This window comes from Coenobita brevimanus, chromosome 1 (assembly GCF_032717465.1).
Source record: "Coenobita brevimanus isolate Jiangsu-jjx chromosome 1, ASM3271746v2, whole genome shotgun sequence".
Taxonomy (NCBI): domain Eukaryota; kingdom Metazoa; phylum Arthropoda; class Malacostraca; order Decapoda; family Coenobitidae; genus Coenobita; species Coenobita brevimanus.
The window spans coordinates 10701325-10713824 of NC_136954.1; the positions used below are offsets into that span (position 1 = coordinate 10701325).

Sequence of the window (12500 nt, forward strand, 5' to 3'; positions counted from 1 at the left end):
GAGAGGATGCAGAACTTAAGCAGTGTCTTGTTCTGCCACTCACCTACACGAAATGAACTCCAAAGGAACAAAAATCTGGCATGTTATGGTACAGAAGGGTATAGTGCAATAGGTGCCCTCCTTAGCACCACAACATTTCCAGTGCCACTACTGCATATTACATATCATCTTCAGGTGTCTGACATCTTTAGCTATTCTTCCTTGACACTCTTACCCTGATCCATCCTGACACCCTAATATTCCACGCTGACAACCTAATTCTACAACCAGACACCCTAATGTCCCAAAATGACAACCATATTTTACACCCTGACACCCTAATATTCCACGCTGACAACCTAATTTTACACTCTGACACCGTAATATTCCCCAATGACACCCAAATTATACACCCTGGCACCCTACCCATCATTCCTAGCACTGCAATATTCCACCCAGACAATTAATCCTATAACCTAACACAGACATTCCCACACCGTCACTGAAAAAACACCTACCTACCCACTTCATGCGCAGCACATACCACACTAAAACGCAGACACAATATCAACGGTGTACGGAACCTACAGGACAACCTCACAGGGGTGGTTTTTTACCTGTGGTCGACGGGTACGCTTGGTCAGGCGTTCCAGGGTTAAGCAATAAGACCACCACCACCACCACCACCACCATCATCAACAACAACAAAAATAACAACAACCTCTTGGCACCATAATACTCCATCCTAGAGATATATTTTTCCTCTCTAGCACTCTAACATCTCTACAGTACATATCTAACACCTCAACCACCTTCCTCAAGTCCCTGGTGGTTTTTTGTTATTCACTCCTGACATCCTTCCTGCAAGTCCATCCTAACACCACACTATTCTACAGACACCCTAATTCTACATCCTGACTCCCTAACCACCATTCTAGACACTGATACTCCACTCTGGGAACCAAATACTCCACCCTGGCACCCTAATTACTCCACCCTGGCACCCTAAATACTCCATCCTGGCACTCTAATTACTCCACCCTGGCACTCAATACTCCATCCTGGCACCCTAATACTCCACCCTAGCACCCCAACACTCCACCCTGACACCCTAATATTCCACCCTGACACCCTAATACTCCACCCTGGTACCTCAATACTCCATCCTGGCACCCTAGTACTCCATCCTGGCACCCTAATACCCCACCCTGGCACCCTAATACCCCACCCTGACACCTACTCCTGGACCCACCTTCCTCAAGTGCCTGGCGATCTTCTCGCCGTGCTCCCAGACGCTGTGATCAGCGTCATTACTGTGGCAGCTGATGATCCGCGGCGCCCCCAGCCCAGGAGACTCACCAAACACGTCCACTTTCTTGTGCCGTAGTCTGGTCAGCGCCTCGGCAACCACCCTCACCGCGTCGTAGATCAGTGCTGACTGGGCCTGAGGTAGAGAGGATGGGCTGATTTTTTGAGGAGGAGGACACAGTTCTTAGCATCAAACATGAATATCGACAAAGTATGTGGAAGGGGAGACAGGTCCAGTGCTGTTGGTGGGTGGGTGGGGCGAAAGAGAAATTGAAAGGAAAATAAAGAGACGATCATTTTTTCCTTCAAAAATCATACCGTCCCCTGGAAGACGACTCACAGCAGTCTAATGAAAATCAAGGTCCCTAACTGCAGGATAAAAGGAGGGGAATTAATGCAATGTCGATTATGAGCTGCAATTTAATATCGTTTGAAGATATACACAGGCGCTGGAAAGATGAAGGCAAATTTCTGAAAGTAATATACGAAGGAGCCTAAAATAATATACTAAGACATTGAAACTATTATACCAGGGCGTTGACAACAGTATATGAATCGTTGAAAGTAATGAACGAAGGCGCTGAATATACTATGCAGAGGCGCTCTAAATAACACAGAAGACGTTGAAAGTAGCACAGAAGGCGTTGAAAATAATATACAAAGAAGACAAACGCAATATACCGTACGCAGGATTTGAAAATACTATAAAGAGGAGGGGATTATTTGTGGGATTTTACCCATGGTTATTTCACTGGGGGAAATAAGGGAGATTACCTCTCACTACGATACATTCACTACACTGCACTACACCACGGTACACTACATTACGCCACAGTACACACCACTTTTCACTACACTATGCTACACTTCAGTACATTACACTACAATACACCACACTGCACTGCACTGCACTTTACTGCACTACATTATGCTGCACTACACTACACACCACATTACACCGCACTACGCTGCGCTACACCACACTACACAACGCTACACTGCACTGCACAATGCTACACTTCACTACACTACACCACATTACACTACACTGCACTACAAAATGCTAAACTTCACTACACTACACTAGGCTACGGAATGCTACACTACACTACAATACACACCACACACCCACCCACCCACACAGTTAGTTAGTTAGTTAGTTTATTGACAAAAATTCTTCACATGGTTACATTTCGTAAGCTGGTAACTATCGCAAAGAATACAAGTTTTGTCCAAACAAAGAACATATTTACATTATAAGTAGAGAGGTACCAACAGACATTTGTCTTGTACTCCATTCCTTTGAAAAACATAGTTTCCAATTAGTTCCTTAAACTACAATAGTACAGTGTATACCAGTCAACTATGCATCTAGATTAACCTTCATTATGTACACATTATCACAATATTACCCAGAACATTATTTAATCGTATACCCTCAATGCATCATCAATATACTTACATAGCTCTTTACAGTTTTCTGCTTCATTAAGTAAATCAGTAAGTGACGAGAAATTTAACATTGTAAAGCTACGGCGAAAATCAGCAGACAAAGGACATTCTAACAAAACATGAGTTTCATCTTGGACCTTACCCTCTTCACACTCACACAACCTCGACTCACGAGGTGTTCTACTCCACCTTCCGGTCTCAATCCTCAAATTATGTGACATAAGTCGTAACCTTGTAAATGACCTACGTGTATGGTCAGGTATATAGAGTTTACTTTTGTATATAGGATGAACTGTTAGGCCAGGGTTCATTACTGATCTATATGTCACATATTTTGTTGCTGAATCTGCTTTATCACCAATTATCCCCAAAATATATTCCATTGGGTTAGAGGTAGTATCACAATTAAGCGACTTTATTATGAATCTATATCCTACTGTATTGTACTGTCTGCATAAGTCATATACGTAACAAAGTGGCGCATCCGTATCACCAGATGTGATTCTTTCTGCATAAAACGTCTTCCTCTTCTTTGCAATAACAAATTTTATTGGAAAAATTCCCATTCAGCCAAAGTTAGGTCTATACTTGTATTAATTCTTACTCCCAACAGGCATTTTACTAGCTGATTGTACTGTCGGATTATTCCTTTTGGGTTACCTGTCAACCAAGTCTCTGCGCTATATATAAGTGCCGAAGTTACTGCTGCATCAAATACTTTACGTTTGTATATAAATGGCATGTCAGTATTCATTCCACAAAAAATGGAAAACTTATTAACAAGAGCTGAATTGCCTGACTCATGACATGAAAGTACAGTACACACACACACACACACACACACACACACACACACACACACACACACACACACACACACACACACACACACACACACACACACACACACACACACACACACACACACACACACACACACACACACAATTCTGCATGACACTGAATATTAACATATTCTTCTACCCCTTTGACTTTAATGAACATAGAGCTTGACAAACTGACATGGAATTAGCATATTTCTGACTTTTATGAACAGCCTCGATGTTGAAAAGTGAAATTATAAAAACGACCGAGTGAAAATGCCTTAATACATTTAATCAAACAGACTTTTTTCAGCAGTATGGCAGGCTATACTTTAATCTTCATCTATCCAAAGTGGCAACTGTATTAGAACTGAATGAAGGAGTATTAGCACCCACACTGACATATGGGCGCGAGGCTGGTGACAGGAAAATGAAACGTCAAGAGTTACAGCGGTGGAGATGGGAGTCTTTAGAAACATGTGTGAAGACAATGGAGAGGATGGGAAGTAGTGTGATTCGACTTTAGGTGTCATCTCATAGCACTAAAGTGGTACAGGAGGGCTATATCCAACCCCTCCAATTCGAAAACATATTCTCTCTCTCTCTCTCTCTCTCTTATTCTAGGAAACAAATTAAATCGTCCGTCAGTACCAACAACAAAACAGTCCGGAAGGAATAAAGAAAATAATATGCTCGCACTGAACTGGTAAACTTATTAAAACTGCCACCATTTCCACCGTGCCACCAGCTTTTCCTTGACAAATTTCCACCACCTGACACCACCAGCAGGTCACTCTACAAGCTGGCCAAACTTGTCACGCAGTTTCGTCACGGTGGGGGAGACAGGAGGTCTGGGCGAGACAACACAAGGTTTACTGCAGAGGAATTTGTATAGTTCACCAAAGCAAGCCACTAGGAGCGTTGTGTGTGTGTGTGTGTGTGTGTGTGTGTGTGTGTGTGTGTGTGAGAGAGAGAGAGAGAGAGAGAGAGAGAGAGAGAGAGAGAGAGAGAGAGAGAGAGAGAGAGAGAGAGGCTGCCATGGTTACGAAAGTAACACCGACATTTAGGTAACAGCACAGTAATCAAGAGAACCTTAAAATATAATTGTTGAATATAATCGCATCCCAAAATTAAGAATGATACACACAAATGATACATATAAACAGCAAAATCCACAATCCCTAAATAATTCTCAGCATTACCATGGTTACGGGAAACAACAGGGACAATTAGGCACTACTAGGACAGCAGGAATTATCATAAAATGCAATAAAATAGTATTTTCAAATTTACAGCAGCATAAGTCGCAATACCAACAAAACTATCCATGAAAATCTTGTGTTGCCATTGTTGAAAAAAAAATCAACAGCTAGGTAACAGCAGGGCAATGAAGACAGCCGTAAAATATAGTCAATGGGTAACATAAGGCTCAAACGAGGAGCAAAACCCAAATTACCTGATAATCCTCTGTGTTGCCATGGTTACGAAAAGCAATATCGACAATCAAGAATATCGTAAAATGTAATCGTGGCATATAATCCTATCCTACTGTTAAGGCCAACACACAGATCGGGAAAAATAGAAAAGCCCACAATACCTGAGAATTCTGCTGTACTGTCATTACGAAAACTATTATCGACTACCGGAAATATAATCGTGAAATATTATGTATGGAAACTATAATGGTCATAATAACAGCAAAACCAACAACGGCAATATAAACAGTCAAGATACTCCAATTTACCGTCAAATATAATCGGCTCCCACAATTAAGAATATGAGTGGGGATGAGGAGACTGGCAAAGCTGAGAATACTACGCCTCTTAACAGGGTTATTGGCCTCTCAGCTGTTTCGGCGTGGCACATTACCCCGGGAATTGCCCCTGTAGCGTAGTGCAACCAGCTACGACCACGCTAATCCACTGTAATTCCACCCTGATACCCCTCCACACCTCCCACTGGCACGCCATCCACACCACTTGCCAGGTGTGTGTTTGCTATTACGGTGTCGTATGCCTCTAGGCTTGGCTGACTTCCTTACACCAGTTCCTTGACAATTTTTAACACCTTTCTACGTTCTTTATAACCACTTATTTTCGACCATGTTTATAATAATATCATCACAATAATATTAATGTGACACAAGAAGATAAGCTCGAGATGACACCTCTTCCTTAGCTATTTCTTTTTGGATGAGGGTGGTTAATATCCTATTGCATGTTATTTAGCAGAGAATGGCGATATTGGAAGGATTTATGTAACACAGAGGAGGACAGTGAGTAATAAAAGAAATAAATCGTGCAGGAAACGGTGTTTGGGAGCTTCCTCGACCAACGACATACGGACCCAAGTGACAGCCGAGTTCGTGGTTGCAGTTTCTTTGCAATTTATTATAATGCACACTACACCTTCATATTCTACTTCATTAGGCTTCCAGTCTAGGCATATGTTCGTATTCTAGGGGACGTAGGTGGCTTCGTGGCACCAGTGTCTAAGCGATTTGTTATGGACACTACACTGATATTGTCTTTTGTGGCATTTGTATATTCCGGTTGGTGGCATCGAGACAGTCTGACGCAGGATTGTACAAAAGGATAAAAGGCGTCACATGGCCATCGGTCTGGGCAAATGTTCGTGTTCTAAGTGACACAGAAGGATACGTAACATCTCTTCCTCTGTGATTTATCAGGCCCAGTATACCCGGAATGTCTGTGGTATACATCCTCCACCTCCACGCAATCCACATGACATTTTGGGCTACTTGTCTGGGTGTATGGTCGTCTTGTAGATGACACTCGAGGTTTAACAGCACGATAGTTCTTTTGCTTCAACTTGGTCCAAATTATTATCCTTTTGCAACTTATTTCACGTAGCTCGGTCGCAGAAAAAACGATAATTTTATGACTCTATATCCTTAAGGTAGCACTTCTTCGTGACTAGTGCTAATGTATTGCTATACCTCAAAGATGGAGGGACGCAATATTAGGTCAAGGTAAAGTGAACAGTTTTTTTTTTTTTTTTTTTAATGTTGTGCATTTTACACCTTGATACTGTTTTTATGTTATATATTTCCATTAGCATCTGTCTGGCCTTATGATCGTGATCTAACGCAGTAATTATTAAATCTGAGTAAGTCCCTAATTTTGTGGTGGTTATGTATGGAACACCTGTAACTGTTATCTGTAATTAGCTTTCTCCCAACCTTAATTGGTCTAGGTAAGTCATACTGCATAAGGTATGCTGTAACATCGTTAACACCACCACTTTCATCACCATCATTACTATCACTATCAACATCACCTCATCATCATTATCATAATCATCATCGCTCCAGAAATTATCGCCAGATCTTGATTCCCAGGCCAGTCAAGAGAACTTAAGAATAATGTCTTTTAACCCAGCCTGTTCGTCCTTATGAAAGAAATACAGACCAACTACAAATTCTATAGATGCGTGTTGTAGTATGGTAGATGGTTGTGGAACGTGTCTCCCTTCACGACCTTGGTATACTTTTTTATTATCAGTCAAAAGCCTTCCTGTTCTTTTCTTAATCTCCTCTTTCTCCTTCTTTTTTTCTCTTACTTCTCCTCCCCTTCTTCTACATCCACCCCTACCCCAACCTCAACATCCCTCCCCAAAGTCCTCTACTTACGAGGGGAGAATCATGCATGTATTTACAGTTATTCTGGCCAGCTTACAGGAGGCAGAGTATAGCAAAAGGCCACACTACAGGCGAGAGTAGGGTAAGTCTCTCTCTCTCTCTCTCTCTCTCTCTCTCTCTCTCTCTCTCTCTCTCTCTGACCAGTCTTATGAGCTACTTTGTACCCAACCGGGAATTTGGTAAACAAAGCTCGAGATGTTATGACCGTTCCCAAACACAATATCTGGAAGGAGAGAGAGAGAGAGAGAGAGAGAGAGAGAGAGAGAGAGAGAGAGTATTGATATTTTCCACATACATTTCTCAGGACGCTTACAATGAAGTTATAATTTTGTCTGGTTCATTATGCATATTCCAAGACGTTTTATTCTTTGGTTATACATTTTATATATAGGATAGTCCAATACAGCATCCTCTAATTTTGTGTTGTGGGGACGGTTCAATGTGCTAGTGTGAGGAACGTTGACATTTTGGCTGTTTAATGAAACTCCTAATCAAAAGAGTAATTAATGGACGCCAATAACTGTCTGCTAAGCTGGTAAAGAGGCAGCCAAGGTTATCTCTAACCCTGCTAGTTTAAAAAGGCATCTCCAAGGCTAAGGAATAGCGTCTGTTGGTAGCAAGAATTTTTTTTTCCCTTCTGTACACGTACCCCTATAACCCATCTAGGCCGAAAAAAAAGCGTCTGGAGGCAGCACGAAAATACATGGTGTCCTGAGAGACTTTCAAAGAAACTCCAGGAGGGTAGTATTAATTCTGAGAGAAAACTGCTTTACCAACGTGGGCCCAATTCTCAGCCGTCATGAAGCTACAGTTACAGATGACCTATGGGTTAATTATGAGGCAGACCATTCACGTCCCTAAGATCATCAGTAACTTTAGCTCGGGAAATGGTAGACAACTGCACGTACAGTGATATATATATATATATATATATATATATATATATATATATATATATATATATATATATATATATTAAAGAATAGCCTCAACATAACCTCCTTAAATATGTACCCCCCCAAAGAAAAAAATATCGCGATACACACTGAAAAGGCCATTTCCACACGCTACTCAGATTCTCCGTAGATCAAATAAAAGTCTTTTGGCGTTAAAAATATACATGCCTGCCTTCTCCACACGTTGCTTTTGTTCTCCCCGGCATTAACAAACACCCTCATAACAGTTTAGCTACATAAACGAGAGACCACTTTCAGGCAACAAGACCCTTGGAAAAAAAAAATCTCTTATGTAAACTGAAATTAATACAGAGTCACGCATGTAGGCAATGGCTGGAGTGCGCGCACGGACGCACGCATGCACTTAGCCTAGCGCGCGCACACGCACACACATACTGAAAGAGAGAGAGAGAGAGAGAGAGAGAGTAGGGGAGAGGGAGAAGAGAGAACGAGAGAATGGGTAGGAATGAAGGCAGAAAGGGAGGAAGGAATACAGAAAGAAGAGAGGAAGAGAGGGAAAGATGGGGGGGGGTGAGAGAAAATGAAAGTAGGAATTAGGAATGAAAAGAGGGGAGAGGGGGAATGGAGGCGAGAGGGAGAGTGGATGGAAGAGGGTGATTGGAGCGGAGAGAGAGTACTGTAGAGGGATGAGGAAAGGGAAGAGAGCAGAGAGGACAGGTACAGTAAGAAGGGGAGACAGAGAGTAGAGAGAGAGAAGGCAAGGCCAGGAAGGAAGGGTGAGAAGAAAGAAGAGGGATGGGAGAAAAGGGAGGGGAGGAGGAGAGAGTGCGATCGGTGAGGAGGGAAAGAAATAAAGTGGGAGCAACTTGACAACTACTGTGTCCCTCTGTCGTAATATTCCTGCAACGAATATACATTTTCACGTCTATTATTATCAACTGAGAAAGCAATGTAAATTTTTGTAGCTATTACTTTTTGCAATTACCTTAAACAATGACAATAACGCATTATTTACATGAATGATCTTTGCATCGACCGTGCATTTCTGTAACCACCACAGATTTTACAGTCTATTTATGCAACTACCAAATATTACTGCAACTTTTATTTTTGCAACTACTATATATTACTGCAATTTCTATTTCTGCAACTGCCATATATTACTGCAACTATTGCAGATTTTTTTCCACCCCAAAAACTGCACTGACACTAACTGTTTGCAATTTCCCTAACATTTCCAATTAACATATTGAGATAGTAATGTATTTTGGAAAATTACTGTATCTTGTTGGGTTATCCTATACAATTCCTTTTTTTTTTTTTTTTTTTTTTTTTGAACTATCATTTTTCAGCCTTTTTCTCGAATTTCTTTTTGCAAAATACGTATATTTTTATTATCAACGATTATATTTTTACAACTTTCTGTCCCCTCTTCTCTCTGGCATTTAAGATTCAGCAGGCTATTCCTTCCTTTACACTTTCTGCGTCTTCAGCCACTTTCATGCATGGATTGATGTGATACTATGCTGTTATAGATTATCCTCCTTCCATGCTCTCTCTCTCTCTCTCTCTCTCTCACATCAGTCACTTGCTCACATCAACATTGAGGTCTCACAGGCACGACTAAATCTCCCTCCCTCCCTTACTCCTCCCCCCCCCCCTCTCTCTCTCTCTCTCTCTCTCACACACACACAGAGGCAGAGCCAGCTATCCGTCTCCCTGAGTATAAGCAAGATGGATGTTACCAGCCCTAAGACATGTCAAGAGAGAGAGAGAGAGAGAGAGAGAGAGAGAGAGAGCAGGGAAAGAGAAGGAGCGATAGGGAGGGATAGGGAAGAAGCGTAACAGAAAGAGAGAAGGGGAGAGAATAATATGGGGAGACGGAGAGAGCAGGATGGGGAGAGAGAGGGAGAGTGAGGGAGAAAGGGAAGGAAAAAGGGTAGGGAACAAGGGGTTTCAAGAATACTCCCCCAGTATCCCTGCTTGTCGTACGAGGCGACTAAAAGGGTTGGTGGTGGGTTAGTGCCCCACCCCGTAAAAAGAACTAACTAAAAAAACGAACAAAGCGCCTCGGACCCGGATGGACCATACGTTGACGACTAAGGAACGGACAAAGGACATTCTGAGGGTGGGAGCATGGAATGTGAGAGGAGTGAATGATGAAGTGAAAGAGAGAAAGATTGTTCAGGTGCTTGAGGATGCAAAAGTGGATATATGTGGATTGACTGAAACTAAATAAGATGAGAGGGCAAGAGAGGGAGTATGTCTGATGATAAGCAAGAAGTGGAAGGAGAATATAAGAGAGTATGGAACAGTGGGTGCAAGGATTGTATGGGTGAGGATGAAAGTTGGTATACAAGCGTGGGCGATTGTATGTGTGTATGCCCCGACAGAGGACCGAGTGGCAAGAGTGAAAGATGAGTTTTGGGCGAGTGTAGAAGCGTGTATGGACAAGTTTGAGAGGAGCGAGAGAGTGCTGTTGATTGGAGACATGAATGGCAAAGTTGGGAATGTACGAGTGGATGGAGTGGTTGGTCAGTGGGGTGTGCCAGCTGACGTAGATGGGAATGGAAGTGCTTTGGTGGACATCTGTGCTTGTAAGGGGTTGGCAATAGCCAACACCTACTTTCGGCATAAGATGATCCACCGGTATACATGGAGAGTAATGAGGAGGATGGATGGTGAACTTTTTGAACGAAAGGCAATGATAGACTACGTGTGTGTGGATGAGCGAATGAGAAGACAAGTGTTGGATGCAAGAGTGTGGAAAGGGTGGGGGAATGGAGTCTCGGACCATCACTTAGTGATGGCCAAGGTACAGCTGCAAAGAAAGTGGCTGAGGAAACGAAGGGGAAGACAGGAGGAAGCAACTCCTGTGAGAAGAGTGGAGAAATTGCAAGATAGTGAGAATATGACAGAGTATAAGAGCATAGTGGAAGAAAGACTGGGAAGGTATGAGCTAGAGCAGATGGAAGGGGTGGAAGACGTATGTAAGATATTCATGGAAGAGATAGGCGCAGCATGTGAGGCGGTTTGTGGAGTGAGGAGGAGATGCAAGGGTGTGCAAGGGACAGCATGGTGGAATGATGAGGTGAAACGAGCTGTGGAACAAAAGAAGAAGGCATATAGTGAATGGTTAGCGAGTAGAGACATGGGAGAAGATGAGAGAGAAAAGAGAGAGGTATATGTGAGCAGGAGAAGGGAGGTTAAGAGACTGGTGAAGGAGAGTAAAAAGAAAGTGGATGAGGAGTTTGGGAGGAATCTGAGTGTGAAATGGAGGGAGGGTAAGAAATTGTTTTGGAAGGAGGTAAAGAAAGTAAGGCAGTGTGAAAGGGGAAATAGTAGGGGAGTGAAAGATAGGAATAATAGATTGTTGGTGGAGAAGAGAGAGAAACTGAGGAGATGGAAGGAGCACTTTCAGGATTTGTTGAATGTGGAGAGTGAGAGCAGTGCGAGTATAAGTGGTTGGGGAATGGCTGGGAGAAGAAGAGATGAGAGGAGGGAGGAAGAGATCAGTAGGGCGGAAGTAGTGGAAGCGATGAAGAAGATTAAGTTGGGAAAGGCCCCAGGAATTGATGGAGTGTGTGGTGAAATGCTTAGGTATGGGGGTGAGATTGTTGGGGAGTGGATATGGAAGTTGTGTGGATTGGCTTGGGAAGAGGGAAGCGTTCCAGAGGACTGGAAATCAGGTATAATTGTTCCTTTATACAAAGGAAAAGGAGAGAGAGAAGTATGTGGTAACCATAGGGGTATTTGCCTACTTAGTGTGACTGGTAAAATATATGGCTGAATACTCATTGATAGGGTTAGGCATATGACAGAGGAGCTAGTTGGAGAAGAACAAGGGGGATTTAGGAAGGGAAAAGGGTGTGTAGATCAGGTATGTGTTCTAAGATGTTTAGTGGAGAAGTATCTAGAGAAGGGAAGGAAAGTGTATGCTGCCTTCATGGACTTGGAGAAAGCTTATGACAGAATAGATAGGCAAGGTATGTGGAAGGTATTAAGAACATATGGAGTGGAGGGATGTCACGGGGTTTTTAAAATGAATGCTATTCTTAAAGGATAATGATAATGATATTGAAGAGCAGGGACAATAATTGTCTTGCTAAATCAAGCAGTGATTACTTTATACCGGCTTGCTTCGCCAATTTTCTCAGAACGAGAATTTATAAACTTTCTCAACAGTACACAGCAGAGACTAATTACTCATAAATGCTGATTATTAGTACTATTAGCCTCTGGAGAAAGTTACTTCACCCCAGACAATAAATAACTAATACTAATAATAATATCAGGTTCTTGATGATGCTTAACTCCTAGGAGGCACAACGGATTTTAAGCTTAATACAACAACACTGG

The 12500-nt window shown here is 42.3% G+C and overlaps 1 protein-coding gene across 1 annotated transcript in view; it reads right to left on the reverse strand.

Moving 5' to 3' along the window:
• The window catches only part of LOC145414087 (glutamate receptor 1-like), a 234664-nt gene that overhangs the window by 117518 nt on the left and 104646 nt on the right, over positions 1–12500 (reverse strand). Inside the window, exon 6 of the mRNA XM_080283682.1 lies at positions 1232–1423. Within this exon, the coding sequence (XP_080139808.1) occupies positions 1232–1423 (192 nt within the window). The remainder of the gene's footprint in view (positions 1–1231; positions 1424–12500) is intronic.